The sequence below is a fragment of the Salmo salar genome, chromosome 12 (assembly GCF_965601325.2).
Source record: "Salmo salar chromosome 12, fSalSal1, whole genome shotgun sequence".
Taxonomy (NCBI): domain Eukaryota; kingdom Metazoa; phylum Chordata; class Actinopteri; order Salmoniformes; family Salmonidae; genus Salmo; species Salmo salar.
The window spans coordinates 81,469,932-81,487,370 of NC_138302.1; the positions used below are offsets into that span (position 1 = coordinate 81,469,932).

The window sequence follows — 17,439 nt, forward strand, 5'->3', positions numbered from 1 at the left end:
TAGCCAAATTAGCAGCAAATTATCTTTTCATTTTTGGGGGTTATAAATACAGGCGAATATATTGATAAAAGTCACCTTGTCCTAGAGAGATTTACACGGTTATCAAAACGTCACGCCAGGGTAAGCCTACACGAAACACAGCCCTTATTTGAAGTGTTTTTAAAAACGCCTATGGGAAAAATGAATGTTGGAAAAACGATTGGAACCATTTCCTTGTTTGACCGCTATGTTTTATGGGTATTATGACCCATATTGTGGTACTCTATAGTGAAAACCCTACAAGGCAGGTTTCCAGACTGTGACCATTTAGTCACATTTTGTGACCCTTTGACACCTGGCTGTGGGAGTTTAAAAAAATGTATTGGTTGCATCAGTGCAGGCTGCACATTCATTCACTAAAAACTTCAGATTTTTTACGAGGTTAAAACTATGATGCTACGGGGAAAGAAAAGTGTTCTGACTGTATAACATAATGAAATCTAATTGCTTGGAAAACACAGCTATCCTGTTGTCACAGATGCAGATAGGGTGTTCTCAGCTGTCTGTAGGTATGCTTTTTATTTCTCAACTCTCAATTATGAGCTCAATAGCAACTATTTTACAAAAATATTTGATATGGCACTGATAGACCGAGCGCACAAAATGCGCATTGGCCATTGCGAGTGCATAGGCCTCATTGGACGGTAGGCTACAACTGCAATGTTTTTTGGGACATTAAATGCACTGTTAGATTAATACATGGCCACTATGAGTGGGTATTATCTTAAGAGTTAGTGATCTAGCTAATGTGTTTTGAGTGTCCACTTGCTCAGGTGGGGAATTAGCCCAAAATAAATGTGCCTATTATATAGCAGCACATAAATATGTAGGCAAATTCATCTCTATTGAAAAAAACCCCCAGAACATTCTGGAGCCCTGTTTTAACAGTAAAATATAACAAAAATAGTTTAATTGTCTACCCAAAATGCATGACAATCATTAACATATTTGAATCACAACATCACAAGATGATGAAATAACTTATTTCTTCAAAACCATCTCAGTAGTCTATTACACCTTTTTTTAAGTACTGTGAATGGCTTTATAATCTGATAGGCGTACTCAATGGTGCTACCAAATCATGTAAAGGCACCAGTGCCACCAGGGGAGTTAGTCTGGAGCTCTGCTACAAGAGGAATGTCCTCCGTATGGAAAAATTGTAATATTGGAGTGGACAAAGATAAGAAGAATGTTGGCGCGGCCAAAGCAGGCTATTGTGCAACTCGCTATTCAGTAGGATGCAATTTTTTAACTTGTAATTTTTTATTTTTTTGTATTTATAATCATTGGTTATATCATTATTATTATTATTGTATATCATTGTTATTATTGTAGGCCTATTTATTCTTTAAATAATTTTTGTAGGCTAAATTAAGTTTGTTCTCTCCTATTTCTGACCTAAATTGTGTGCTCTGTATTTAGTTTAAGATAGGTTATTAGTAGGCCTGTTGTAAAATAAATATCTTTAGCATATTGCTGTCATTTGTTGGGTACGTTAGGTGCTAGCTTTTCTTGGTAATTGATGCAATATAGCATGTTCAAAACTTTTGTGAAGGTTCAAACCATTTCGCAAGTGTTTTGTTTCATTCTGTTGGGCCATTTTCTTTGGCCAAATTAAGTTCAAACTGTAACGTTGTGTTTGCTGCAATATAATATCCTGCTTGTATTTTCCCTATAAACAATGGTTTGACTTACTTTTGATATTACCCTAATAAAGTTGGGAAACTTTTATGAAGGTTTGTTGTGGTGTGGCTATTAGCCGATTATACTGCAAGCCTATGGTATGAAGGCAGGGCGCACAGGTGCTCCAACTGATTCCGACAGTTTAACTTGAGGTGTGGAAGAATGTTTTTGGCCTATCAGTTACTCCTATAATCTAAAAATATAATGCTTATCTTTATAAAAAATATTCTAATTGAAAATTAACGAATTAGCCTCCTCCTCCTTTTTTAAATGTTAATACAGTGGACGCCTAATCCAATAGGCCTTGTAAGCAATGCCCTGATGCATTTAGTGCTCAAATCTCCGACAGCTGAATCGTGAGGGGAACAATTATTGTTTTAGGAAAGTAAAAACCAATGAAACAATAGGCTATAAAGTTTTGCATATGCTACACATCGAAACATAAGGAATAGTGTTTTTGTACAGTGCCTTCAGAAAGTATTCATGCCCCTTGACTTGTGTTACAGCCTGAATTCAAAATGTATTCAGTATAATTTTTTTCACCCATTTTTTCCACCCACACAATACCCCACAATGACAAAGTGAAAACTTGTGAGAAATGTTTGCACATTTATTGAAAATGAAATACAGAAATATCTAATTTACGTAAGTATCACACCCCTGAGTCAATAGATGTTAGAATTACCTTTGACAGCGATAACAGCAATCAGTCTTTCTGGGTAAGTCTCTAAGAGCTTTGCACACCTGGATTGTACAATATTTGCACATTATTGTTTTGAAAATTCTTCAAGCTCTGTCAAGTTGGTTGTTGATCATTGCTAGACAGCCATTTTCAAGTCTTACCATAGATTTTCAATCCAATTTAAGTCAAAACTGTAGGCCACATAAAGTTAATTTCTTAGTTCACTTTAGTTCCTTATTGCAAACAGGTTGCATGTTTTGGAATATTTTTTATTCAGTAGAGGCATCCTTCGTTTCGTGTCATTTATGTTAATATTGTGGAGTAACTACAATGTTGTTGATCCATCCTCAGTTTTCTCCTATCACAGCCATTAAACTCTGTAACTGTTTTCAAGTCACCATTGGTGTCACGGCTATCTGAAGGATCGGACCAAAATGCAGCGTGTTTGTAGTTCCACATCTTTTATTTATTCGTGAAACGTAATGCAATACATTAACTACTTGAACTAACAAAAAACAACAAACTGTGACGCAGAGAGAAAACACACTACTCAAAATAATAATCACCCACAAAAACAGGTGGGACAAACATCAAACTTAAATATAACCTCCAATTAGAGGTAACGAGAATCAGCTGCCTCCAATTGGAGATCAACCCAAACAACACCAACATAGAAATACAAAACTAGAAACTGAACATAGAAATACAAAAACAGACAAACACCCCCTGTCACGCCCTGACCTACTCTACCATAGATAATAACAACTTACTATGGTCAGGACGTGACAATTGGCCTCATGGTAAAATCCGTGAGCGGTTTCCTTCCTCTCCGGTAACTGAGTTAGAAAGGACAGCTGTATCTTTGTAGTGACTGGGTGTATTGATACACCATACAAATTGTAATTCATAACTTTACTATGCTCAAAGGGATATTCAATGTCTGCATAGATGTCCTTCTTTGTGAGGCATTGGAAAACATCCCTGGTCTTCGTGGTTGAATCTGTGTTTGAAATTTACTGCTCAATTGAGGCACCTTACTGATAATTGTATGTGTGGGGTACAGAGATGAGGTAGTCATTCAAAAATCATGTTAAACCCTATTATTGCACACAGAATGAGTCCATGCAACTTATTATATGACTTGTTAAGCACATTTTTACTCCTGAACTTATTTAGTCTTGCCATAACAAAGGCGTTGAATACTTATTGACTGAAGATATTTCAGCTTTTCATTTTTATTCACTTTGTGTGTAGACCAGTGACACAAAAGCTCAATTAAATCAATTTTAAATTCAGGCCGTAGCACAACAAAATGTGGAAAAAGTCATGGGGTGTGAATACTTACTGAAGGCACTGTAATTAGTTACCGTGTAGGTGGCTCTTCTGAAGAGGTAAGAAACAATCTAGCATATTGTTTTTTTAATCAAAATCTTGCTTTAGTTTGTAGGGCGCTGTCCATGGTGCTGATAGAGCGCAGTGGAAATTTCGCGCCAACCTATCACTTCTTGGTCAAAAGCATTTAAAAGTTGGTGTGTATTGTGGTATAGTGTGATATAAACAGAATTCAATATCATTCCAATGAAAGAACCCAAATCACGCCCCTGGGTATAGCTGCATATCGGTACAGTGTGTTTCATCATAGAAATGGATACATTAGAATCTTTTTTTCTTCGTAGCCTATTGGACTTCGTGGTTGCAAATGGAACTGTATGTATTGGAAATGTGTTCGAGTTTGATTCACAGAAGTGTATTGTGCATCACAACGTGTTTCTGAACTCATGAGCGGCATGATTTTTCATGTCTGAAGCGGGGCTATTTATTTGTCAAGACACCTGAACATGACTACATCACTGTAAACTGTTTTGGTTATTTGGATCTCCATTCTCCTTTTATTTACTCCATTTGTTTACTGTTAATGTAACCTAACTAGCCTGAATATACATTGTGTCATGTCTTTATCGATCTGATATTTTGTTTACTAGGCTTACTACTTGGTACCGCTGTTTTGTTCTGTTCCATTCATTCGCATTCACAGTTGTGTCGGTATTCTAAGCCAAACTGCTATTCAGTATGTATGTATATCTAGGCTGCTACGTTCAGCATTTAGTTTACATTATTTTGGTAAGACTGCTGTCTGTACAGCTGTATTCACATAGGCTGTTTGTAATAGGTGAATTACCCTATTTATCTTGTAGCCTATATTCATTACCAAAACAGCCTTGCGTTACTGTGTAGGGCGCTGTCCATTTAAGCTGATACCACGCATTGGAGATTGGTGTGAAATCTGTAGTCTACCTGTTATTTCAAAATAACTCTATGATCTTAGAGTCTCTGTCACGGTTGTTTTAAGGAGCGGACCAAGATGCAGCGTTTTCGTAGTTCCACATACTTATTGACCGTGAAACTAAATGCCAAACATAAATAAACTTGAATTACAAATGCAACAAACTGTGACGCAGAGAGGACAACACACTACTCAAAAGACAATAACCCACAAACAACAATGAGAAACACCCCTACTAAATATGACCTCCAATTAGAGGCGAGGACCAGCTGCCTCCAATCGAAGGTCAACCCAATAAACCCCAACCTAGAAATAGACAAACTAGAACTACAACATAGAAATAGAAAACATAGAACAAACACAAAAACACCCCCTGTCTAGCCCTGACCCCTCTACCATAGAAAATAACATCTTATATTGGTCAGGACGTGACAGTCTCAGCATTTGAACTGTATGTTTATAGTGGTATAGCATGATATAAGCAGAATTCAATATAATTCCAATGCAAGAACTCCCAAAAATATTTCTCCCTCACCAATTTCAACTGCCGCCTTAGTCACTTTATCCTGGTGCCCGGTCTGGATATCATATGAGCATGGCATAAATCATGGCCAAATGTGTAAATTGCAGGAAATGTGCTTTAAAATTTCAATGTTTTCTCTCCGCCTCATGGCAAAATGTGTACAATTGCAGGATATTACCTTTGAAATCTCGCTTAGGGCCTCCAAAATGCTACAGGCAGCACTGCTCATACCCACCTATAAGGCATGACATTCAACCATGTTTCATCATTCTGTTGCATAATGCATAAAAGCAACACTGGTCTATAATAATTATTAAAGCTGGAACCGCAGTAGAGATACATTTTTAGATTGGTAAGGGATATTCCAAAGTGGGTTCCCTCTCCAACAGACCTAACTCAGGAATCCATGATTGGAACAGCCCCCCCCCCCCCCCCCCACACACACACACACACACACACACACACACACCGTGTGGGAAAAATAACACTGTCAGTGAGAGTTGTAAGAAAACATACTGGCAATTGTTCCATTGTTTGATAAAGAATAACACAAATACAAAGAATTTCCAGACACTGTCCCCAAATGGAAAGTGAAGATCTTCTTCTGAGGGTTCTTCTCCAGGGCTTTCCCAATGACAGGTTGAATATACAGTATGCTACTCAGGCCTGACTTTTGATGTCTTTATAAAATGTGTCTCTCAGGTTTGACTAAGCTTGACTGGCTGTTTAACCAACTGTCTAATGCTGTCATTTGACCTGGTATGGCTTTATTCAATACACTGGGGCCGAAAGGAGATTAGAGAAGTAGAGGGTAAAGCTGCTGACCTGTGTAGAGACTTAATGAGCTGTGTGCAGGACAACAGTGTCCGTCCCTGGGGAGCGGGCGGCCAGGACATAAAGTAGCAGGTCTGCATCACAGCAGCAGTGATGAATGCTAACTCAGATGGGATCGATAGTAGATGATGAACGGGAGGTGCTAAAGTAAAGTGTCATACTTGTTTTATGTCTGCAGTGTTCTAAAACTGAAATTGATGAGGTCCAGACGCTTGTCCTTGTAGACACATTATGGCTTTATATTATAGATGGTGTTCGCTACCAGACAACCATACCAGGAGGGAGAATTGATATTAGTTAAGCATTTTGACACCTTCAATCGATTAGTGAGCTTTCATGTTTTCCCCAATTGTTGGAGTAAATAAATGACCCTTCTCATGAGCATTTCCTCCTAGAAAAGTGCCATAACTGCACTGGCGTTTCAGCCTCTGTGGTCACACTGACACAGCCACGTTTTAAAGGCTTACTGTGGTTATGAACATATAAGTAATGTCAGTATGTTGAAAAATGGTAGGGTTGTGGTCAGCAATGTATCAGCAACCAAAGTCATTATGTAACCCAACAACTGGTATGTAACTCAGGTCCAACACACCTTTTCCTGAGTGGTTGGACAGGCAGAGACCACAGAGGAACACAGACTAAGTTTATACTGGATTAGGGGACAGGAAGAATGTTAAGCTCTAGGAGAATCTGACCCATCAACCCGCTACCTCTCTCCCTCCTTCCCCCTTTCCCCCTCATTCTCCCCCTCCCTTTCTCCCTCTGTCCTTTCTCCTCCCTCCCTCCTCCCTCCCTCCCTCCCTCCCTCCCTCCCTCCCTCCCTCCCTCCCTCCCTCCCTCCCTCCCCCTCTCCTGCAGGACTTCAGGGCAGCAGTGTTGGAGGCGGTGGGGGAGGATGGGGAACCTGTGGTGGAGGAACAGAGGCTGTGGGAGATACTGGGCACGCTCCCTGAGGTCTACATACTCCACAGCAACATCCTCACCGAGCTGGATGCACGCATCAGACAGTGGTGAGACATACAGTAGATAAAACACAGTGGGCATATGACAGTCTATATGCACTCATAGATAAATACCCACAGACTTGTAAACTCCATAGAATAAAGCCTGGACAGTTTTGCATTTCAAGCACATCAAGTAGAATGATTGTAAATGGTATATTACCCTACTGTATATGTTTGTCAAATCAAATTGCGTTTGTCACATGCGGCGAATATAACGGGTCTAGACTTTACCGTGAAATGCTTACTTACGAGCCCTTACCAACAATGCACAGTTAAATAAAAATAACAATTCTAACACGAGGAATAAAATACACAAGAATGGAGCTATATACAGGGAGTACCAGTACCAGATCAATGTGGAGCTATATACAGGGAGTACCAGTACCAGATCAATGTGGAGCTATATACAGGGAGTAGCAGTACCAGATCAATGTGGAGCTATATACAGGTTGTACCAGTACCAGATCAATGTGGAGCTATATACAGGGAGTACCAGTACCAGATCAATGTGGAGCTATATACAGGGAGTACCAGTACCAGATCAATGTGGAGCTATATACAGTGAGTACCAGTACCAGATCAATGTGGAGCTATATGCAGGGAGTACCAGTACCAGATCAATGTGAAGCTATAAACAGGGAGTACCAGTACCAGATCAATGTGGAGCTATATACAGTGAGTACCAGTACCAGATCAATGTGGAGCTATATACAGTGAGTACCAGTACCAGATCAATGATGGAGCTATATACAGGGAGTACCAGTACCAGATCAATGTGGAGCTATATACAGGGAGTACCAGTACCAGATCAATGTGGAGCTATATACAGGGAGTATCAGTACCAGATCAATGTGGAGCTATATACAGGGAGTACCAGTACCAGATCAATGTGGAGCTATATACAGGGAGTACCAGTACCAGATCAATGTGGAGCTATATACAGGGAGTAGCAGTACCAGATCAATGTGGAGCTATATACAGGTTCTACCAGTACCAGATCAATGTGGAGCTATATACAGGGAGTACCAGTACCAGATCAATGTGGAGCTATATACAGGGAGTACCAGTGCCAGATCAATGTGGAGCTATATACAGGTTGTACCAGTACCAGATCAATGTGGAGCTATATACAGGGAGTACCAGTACCAGATCAATGTGGAGCTATATACAGGGAGTACCAGTACCAGATCAATGTGGAGCTATATACAGGGAGTACCAGTACCAGATCAATGTGGAGCTATATACAGGTTGTACCAGTACCAGATCAATGTGGAGCTATATACAGGGAGTACCAGTACCATATCAATGTGGAGCTATATACAGGGAGTACCAGTACCAGATCAATGTGGAGCTATATACAGGGAGTACCAGTACCAGATCAATGTGGAGCTATATACAGGGAGTACCAGTACCAGATCAATGTGGAGCTATATACAGGTTGTACCAGTACCAGACCAATGTGGAGCTATATACAGTGAGTACCAGTACCAGATCAATGTGGAGCTATTTACAGGTTGTACCAGTACCAGATCAATGTGGAGCTATATACAGGGAGTACCAGTACCAGATCAATGTGGAGCTATATACAGGGAGTACCAGTACCAGATCAATGTGGAGCTATATACAGGGAGTACCAGTACCACATCAATGTGGAGCTATATACAGAGAGTACCAGTACCAGATCAATGTGGAGCTATATACAGGGAGTAGCAGTACCAGATCAATGTGGCGCTATATACAGGTTGTACCAGTACCAGATCAATGTGGAGCTATATACAGTGAGTACCAGTACCAGATCAATGTGGAGCTATATACAGGGAGTACCAGTACCAGATCAATGTGGAGCTATATACAGGGAGTACCAGTACCAGATCAATGATCATTTACACCTGGATCTTGCAGTTAACTAGCTGCTACCTGAGTGACTATTGGCAACGTCGGTCACGGAATTAACACACATTATTACGGAGCTAGCCAGCTAGCCAGCTGAAGAGTTCCGTCAGCCACTCCTGGGCTATTCCTGAGCTAGCCAGCTGAAGTGTCTCCTGGGCTACAACTCACCTATCCTGACCCGTTTTACTGCCGATGCGGAGCCCCATCGGGTCTTCACGACTGGACCACCAACGTTATCTGCCCGAGGGAGTTATCCAACTGGCCCCTCCGTCGCGACGTAACCTGATCGCCCATCTGCGGCCCGCTAATCGTTAGCTGTCTTTTCGGCTGCGATCTGAATAGGTCTATGGGACACTTTTCTTGGGCCACTATAACTAACTATTTTGCCAACTTGGACTGGTCCCCCCTTCCACACGGAACCCCACTAACCCACAGACGGAAACGCACGAGGTGGCTAAAAACAGACCTCCCTCCCATCTTCCACCAGCTTGCTACCTATGGCCCGGCTAGCTGTCTGAATCTCACTGGACCCTTTGATCACTCGGCTAAGCATGCCTCTCCTTAATGTCAATATGCCTTCTCCATTGCTGTTCTGGTTAGTGTTTATTGGCTTATTTCACTGTAGAGCCTCTAGCCCTGCTCATTATACCTTATCCAACCTCTCAGTTCCTCCACCCACACATGCTATGACATCTTCTGGTTTCAATGATGTTTCTAGAGACAATATCTCTCTCATAATCACTAAATGCCTAGGTTTACCTCCTCTGTACTCACATCCCACCATACCTTTGTCTGTACATTATACCTTGAATCTATTTTATCCCCCCCAGAAACCTGCTCCTTTTTCTCTCTATTCTGGACGTCACAGACGACCAATTCTTATAGCTTTTAGCCGTACCCTCATACTTATTCTTCTCTGCTCCTCTGGGGATGTAGAGGTGAATCCAGGCCCTGCAGTGCCTGGCTCCACTCCTACTCCCCAGGGGCTCTCTTTTGATGACTTCTGTAACCGTAATAACCTTGGTTTCATGCATGTTAACATTAGAAGCCTCCTCCCTAAGTTTGTTTTATTCACTGCTTTAGCACACTCTGCCAACCCGGATGTCCTAGCTGTGTCTGAATCTTGGCTTAGGAAGTCCACCAAAAACTCTGAAATCTTCATCCCTAACTACAACGTTTTCAGACAAGATAGAACGACCAAAGGGGGCGGTGTTGCAATCTACTGCAGAGATAGCCTGCAGAGTTCTGTCCTGCTATCCAGGTCTGTACCCAAACAATTTGAACTTCTACTTTTAAAAATCCACCTCTCCAAAAACAAGTCTCTCACCGTTGCCGCCTGCTATAGACCCCCCTCGGCCCCTAGTTGTGCTCTGGACACCATATGTGAACTGATTGCCCCCCATCTATCTTCAGAGCTCGTACTACTAGGTGACCTAAACTGGGACATGCTTAACACCCCAGCCATCCTACAATCCAAGCTTGATGCCCTCAATCTCACACAAATTATTAATGAACCCACCAGGTACAACCCCAAAGCCGCAAACACTGGCACCCTCATAGATATCATCCTAACCAACGTGCCCTCTAAATACACCTCTGCTGTTTTCAACCAAGATCTCAGCGATCACTGCCTCATTGCCTGCACCCGTAATGGGTCAGCGGTCAAACGACCTCCACTCATCACTGTCAAACGCTCCCTGAAACATTTCAACGAGCAAGCCTTTCTAATCGACCTGGCCCTGGTATCCTGGAAGGATATTGACCTCATCCCGTCAGTAGAGGATGCCTGGTTATTTTTTTTAAATGCCTTCCTCTCCATCTTAAATAAGCATGCCCCTTTCAAGAAATTTAGAACCAGGAACAGATATAGCCCTTGGTTCTCCCCAGACCTGACTGCCCTTAACCAACACAAAAATATCCTGTGGCGTTCTGCATTAGCATCGAACTGCCCCCGCGATATGCAACTTTTTAGGGAAGTTAGAAACCAATACACACAGGCAGTTAGAAACGCCAAGGCTAGCTTTTTCAAACAGAAATTCGCTTCGTGCAACTCCAACTCTAAAAAGTTCTGGGACATTGTAAAGTCCATGGAGAATAAGAACACCTCCTCCCAACTGCCCACTGCACTGAGGATAGGAAACTCTGTCACCACCGATAAGCCCACTATAATTGAACATTTCAACAAGCATTTTTCTACGGCTGGCCATGCTTTCCACCTAACTACCCCTACTGCATTCAACAGCACTGCACCCCCCACAGCTACTCGCCCAAGCCTCCCCCATTTCTCCTTCTCCCAAATCCATTCAGCTGATGTTCTGAAAGAGCTGCAAAATCTGGACCCCTACAAATCAGCTGGGCTTGACAATCTGGACCCTTTCTTTCAAAAATTATCTGCCGAAATTATTGCAACCCCTATTACTAGCCTGTTCAACCTCTCTTTCGTGTCGTCTGAGATTCCCATAGATTGGAAAGCAGCTGCTGTCATCCCCCTCTTCAAAGGAGGTGACACTCTTGACCCAAATTGCTACAGACCTATATCCATCCTACCCTGCCTTTCTAAGGTCTTCGAAAGCCAAGTTAACAAACAGATTACCGACCATTTCGAATCCCACCGCACCCTCTCCGCTATGCAATCTGGTTTCAGAGCTGGTCATGGGTGCACCTCAGCCACGCTCAAGGTCCTAAATGACATCGTAACCGCCATCGATAAGAAACAATACTGTGCTTCCGTATTCATTGACCTGGCCAAAGCTTTTGACTCTGTTAATCACCACATCCTCATCGGCAGACTCAGTAGCCTTGGTTTCTCAAACGATTGCGTCGCCTGGTTCACCAAATACTTCTCTGACAGAGTTCAGTGTGTCAAATCGTAGGGCCTACTGTCTGGACCTCTGGCAGTCTCTATGGGGGTACCACAGGGTTCAATTCTTGGGCCAACTCTTTTCTCTGTATACATAAATGATGTCGCTCTTGCTGCTGGTGAATCTCTGATCCACCTCTACGCAGACGACACCATTCTGTACACTTCTGGCCCTTCTTTGGACACTGTGTTAACAACCCTCCAGACGAGCTTCAATGCCATTCAACTCTCCTTCCGTGGTCTCCAACTGCTCCTAAACACAAGTAAAACTAAATGCATGCTCTTCAACCGATCGCTGCCTGCACCTGCCCGCCTGTCCAGCATCACTTCTCTGGACGGTTCTAACTTAGAATTTGTGGACAACTACAAATACCTAAGTGTCTGGTTAGACTGTAAACTCTCCTTCCAGACTCACATCACACATCTCCAATCCAAAGTGAAATCTCGAATTGGCTTCCTATTTCGCAACAAAGCATCCTTCACTCATGCTGCCAAACATACCCTCGTAAAACTGACCATCCTACCAATCCTCGACTTCGGCGATGTCATTTACAAAATAGCTTCCAATACCCTACTCAACAAGCTGGATGCAGTCTATCACAGTGCCATCCGTTTTGTCACCAAAGCCCCATATACTACCCACCACTGCGACCTGTACGCTCTCGTTGGCTGGCCTTCGCTTCATAATCGTCGCCAAACACATTGGCTCCAGGTCATCTACAAGACCCTGCTAGGTAAAGTCCCCCCTTATCTCCGCTCACTGGTCACCGTAGCAGCACCCACCTGTAGCACGCGCTCCAGCAGGTATATCTCTCTGGTCACCCCTAAAGCCAACTCCTCCTTTGGTCGTCTCTCCTTCCAGTTCTCTGCTGCCAATGACTGGAACGAACTACAAAAATCTCTGAAACTGGAAACACTTATCTCCCTCACTAGCTTTAAGCACCAGCTGTCAGAGCAGCTCACAGATCACTGCACCTGTACATAGCCCATCTATAATTTAGCCCAAACTACTACCTCTTCCCCTACTGTATTTATTTATTTTATTTATTTTGCTCCTTTGCACCATATTATTTATATTTTATCTCTGAACTTTCTTCAAACTACAAATCTACCATTCCAGTGTTTTTCTTGCTATACTTTATTTACTTTGCCACCATGGCATTTTTTTGCCTTTACCTCCCTTATCTCACATCATTTGCTCACATTGTATATAATCTTATTTTTTTTTATATATATTTTTTTTCTTCTACTGCATGATTGATTGTATGTTGTTTTACTCCATGTGTAACTCTGTGTTTTTGTATGTTGTCGAACTGCTTTGCTTTATCTTGGCCAGGTCGCAATTGTAAATGAGAACTTGTTCTCAACTTGCCTACCTGGTTAAATAAAGGTGAAATAAAAAATAAATAAATAAAAATGTGGAGCTATATACAGGTTGTACCAGTACCAGATCAATGTGGAGCTATATAAAGGGAGTACCAGTACCATATCAATGTGGAGCTATATACAGGGAGTACCAGTACCAGATCAATGTGGAGCTATATACAGGGAGTACCAGTACCAGATCAATGTGGAGCTATATACAGGGAGTAGCAGTACCAGATCAATGTGGAGCTATATACAGGTTGTACCAGTACCAGATCAATGTGGAGCTATATACAGTGAGTACCAGTACCAGATCAATGTGGAGCTATATACAGGTTGTACCAGTACCAGATCAATGTGGAGCTATATACAGGGAGTACCAGTACCAGATCAATGTGGAGCTATATACAGGGAGTACCAGTACCATATCAATGTGGAACTATATACAGGGAGTAGCAGTACCAGATCAATGTGGAGCTATATACAGGTTGTACCAGTACCAGATCAATGTGGAGCTATATACAGGGAGTACCAGTACCATATCAATGTGGAGCTATATACAGGGAGTACCAGTACCAGATCAATGTGGAGCTATATACAGTGAGTACCAGTACCAGATCAATGTGGAGCTATATACAGGGAGTACCAGTACCAGATCAATGTGGAGCTATATACAGGGAGTACCAGTACCAGATCAATGTGGAGCTATATACAGGGAGTAGCAGTACCAGATCAATGTGGAGCTATATACAGGGAATACCAGTACCAGATCAATGTGGAGCTATATACAGGGAGTACCAGTACCATATCAATGTGGAGCTATATACAGGGAGCACCAGATCAATGTGGAGCTATATACAGGGAGTACCAGTACCAGATCAATGTGGAGCTATATACAGGGAGTACCAGTACCAGATCAATGTGGAGCTATATACAGGGAGTACCAGTGCCATATCAATGTGGAGCTATATGCAGTGAGTACCAGTACCAGATCAATGTGGAGCTATATACAGGGAGTACCAATACCATATCAATGTGGAGCTATATACAGTGAGTACCAGTACCATATCAATGTGGAGCTATATACAGGGAGTACCAATACCATATCAATGTGGAGCTATATACAGTGAGTACCAGTATCAGATCAATATGGAGTTATATACAGGGAGTACAAGTACCATATCAATGTGGAGATATATACAGGGAGTACCAATACCATATCAATGTGGAGCTATATACAGTGAGTACCAGTACCATATCAATGTGGAGCTATATGCAGTGAGTACCAGTACCAGATCAATGTGGAGCTATATACAGGTTGTACCAGTACCAGATCAATGTGGAGCTATATACAGGGAGTACCAGTACCAGATCAGTGATGGAGCTATATACAGTGAGTACCAGTACCAGATCAATGTGGAGCTATATACAGGGAGTGCCAGTACCAGATCAATGTGGAGCTATATACAGGGAGTACCAGATCAATGTGGAGCTATATACAGGGAGTACCAGTACCAGATCAATGTGGAGCTATATACAGGGAGTACCAGTACCAGATCAGTGATGGAGCTATATACAGTGAGTACCAGTACCAGATCAATGATGGAGCTATATACAGGGAGTACCAGTACCAGATCAATGTGGAGCTATATACAGTGAGTACCAGTACCAGATCAATGTGGAGCTATATACAGGGAGTACCAGTACCAGATCAATGATGGAGCTATATACAGGGAGTACCAGTACCAGATCAATGTGGAGCTATATACAGGGAGTACCAGTACCAGATCAATGTGGAGCTATGTACAGGGAGTACCAATACCATATCAATGTGGAGCTATATACAGTGAGTACCAGTACCATATCAATGTGGAGCTATATACAGGGAGTACCAATATCAGATCAATGATGGAGCTATATTTTTATTTATTTGTTTATTTCAACTTTATTTAACCAGGTAGGCAAGTTGAGAACAAGTTCTCATTTACAATTGCGAACTGGCCAAGATAAAGCAAGCAGTTTGACACCTACAACAACACAGAGTTACACATGGAGTAAAACAAACATACAGTCAATAATATAGTAGGAAAATAAGTCTATATACAAAGTGAGCAAATGAGGTGAGATAAGGGAGGTAAAGGCAAAAAAGGCCATGGTGGCGAAGTAAATACAATATAGCAAGTAAAACACTGGAATGGTAGATTTGCAGTGGAAGATAGTGCAAAGTAGAAATAGAAATAATGGGGTGCAAAGGAGCAAAATAAATAAATACATAAATACAGTAGGGGAAGAGGTAGTTGTTTGGGCTAAATTATAGATGGGCTATGTACAGGTGCAGTGATCTGTGAGCTGCTCTGACAGCTGGTGCTTAAAGCTAGTGAGGGAGATAAGTGTTTCCAGTTTTAGAGATTTTTGTAGTTCGTTCCAGTCATTGGCAGCAGAGAACTAGAAGGAGAGGCGGCCGAAGGAGGAATTGGCTTTGGGGGTGACCAGAGAGATATACCTGCTGGAGCGCGTACTACAGGTGGGTGCTGCTATGGTGACCAGCGAGCTGAGATAAGGGGGAACTTTACCTAGCAGGGTCTTGTAGATGACCTGGAGCCAGTGGGTTTGGCGACGAGTATGAAGCGAGGGCCAGCCAACGAGAGCGTACAGGTCGCAGTGGTGGGTAGTATATGGAGCTTTGGTGACAAAACGGATGGGACTGTGATAGACTGCATCCAATTTATTGAGTAGGTTATTGGAGGCTATTTTGTAAATGACATCGCCGAAGTCGAGGATCGGTAGGATGGTCAATTTTACGAGTGTATGTTTGGCAGCATGAGCGAAAGATGCTTTGTTGCGAAAAAGGAAGCCAATTCTAGATTTAACTTTGGATTGGAGATGTTTGATGTGAGTCTGGAAGGAGAGTTTACAGTCTAACCAGACACCTCGGTATTTGTAGTTGTCCACATATTCTAAGTCAGAACCGTCCAGAGTAGTGATGCTGGAGGGGCGGGCAGGTGCAGGCAGGGATCGGTTGAAGAGCATGCATTTAGTTTTACTTGTATTTAAGAGCAGTTGGAGGCCACGGAAGGAGAGTTGTATGCCATTGAAGCTCGTCTGGAGGGTAGTTACACAGTGTCCAAAGAAGGGCCAGAAGTATACCGAATGGTGTTGTCTGCGTAGAGGGAGTACCAGTACCAGATCAATGTGGAGTTATATACAGTGAGTACCAGTACCAGATCAATGATGGAGCTATATACAGGGAGTAGCAGTACCAGATCAATGTGGAGCTATATACAGGGAGTACCAGTACCAGATCAATGTGGAGCTATATACAGGGAGTGCCAGTACCAGATCAATGTGGAGCTATAATACAGGGAGTACCAGTACCATATCAATGTGGAGCTATATACAGGGAGTACAGTACCAGATCAATGTAGAGCTATATACAGGGAGTACCAGTACCAGATCAATGTGGAGCTATATACAGGGAGTACCAGTACCAGATCAATGTGGAGCTATATACAGGGAGTACCAGTACCAGATCAGTGATGGAGCTATATACAGTGAGTACCAGTACCAGATCAATGTGGAGCTATATACAGGGAGTGCCAGTACCAGATCAATGTGGAGCTATATACAGGGAGTACCAGATCAATGTGGAGCTATATACAGGGAGTGCCAGTACCAGATCAATGTGGAGCTATAATACAGGGAGTACCAGTACCATATCAATGTGGAGCTATATACAGGGAGTACAGTACCAGATCAATGTAGAGCTATATACAGGGAGTACCAGTACCAGATCAATGTGGAGCTATATACAGGGAGTACCAGTACCAGATCAATGTGGAGCTATATACAGGGAGTACCAGTACCAGATCAATGTGGAGCTATATACAGGGAGTACCAGTACCAGATCAATGTGGAGCTATATACAGGGAGTACCAGTACCAGATCAATGTGGAGCTATATACAGGTTGTACCAGTACCAGATCAATGTGGAGCTATATACAGTGAGTACCAGTACCAGATCAATGTGGAGCTATATACAGGGAGTGCCAGTACCAGATCAATGTGGAGCTATATACAGGGAGTACCAGATCAATGTGGAGCTATATACAGGGAGTACCAGTACCAGATCAATGTGGAGCTATATACAGGGAGTACCAGTACCAGATCAGTGATGGAGCTATATACAGTGAGTACCAGTACCAGATCAATGATGGAGCTATATACAGGGAGTACCAGTACCAGATCAATGTGGAGCTATATACAGTGAGTACC

General features: G+C 42.3%; 1 protein-coding gene across 4 annotated transcripts in view; it reads left to right on the forward strand.

Moving 5' to 3' along the window:
* The window catches only part of LOC106565828 (FYVE, RhoGEF and PH domain-containing protein 5), a 60,995-nt gene that overhangs the window by 26,387 nt on the left and 17,169 nt on the right, over positions 1-17,439 (forward strand). For all 4 annotated transcript variants that reach the window (XM_014133395.3, XM_014133397.3, XM_014133396.3 and 1 more), the window contains exon 6: positions 6,904-7,055. In XM_014133395.3, the coding sequence (XP_013988870.3) occupies positions 6,904-7,055 (152 nt within the window). The remainder of the gene's footprint in view (positions 1-6,903; positions 7,056-17,439) is intronic.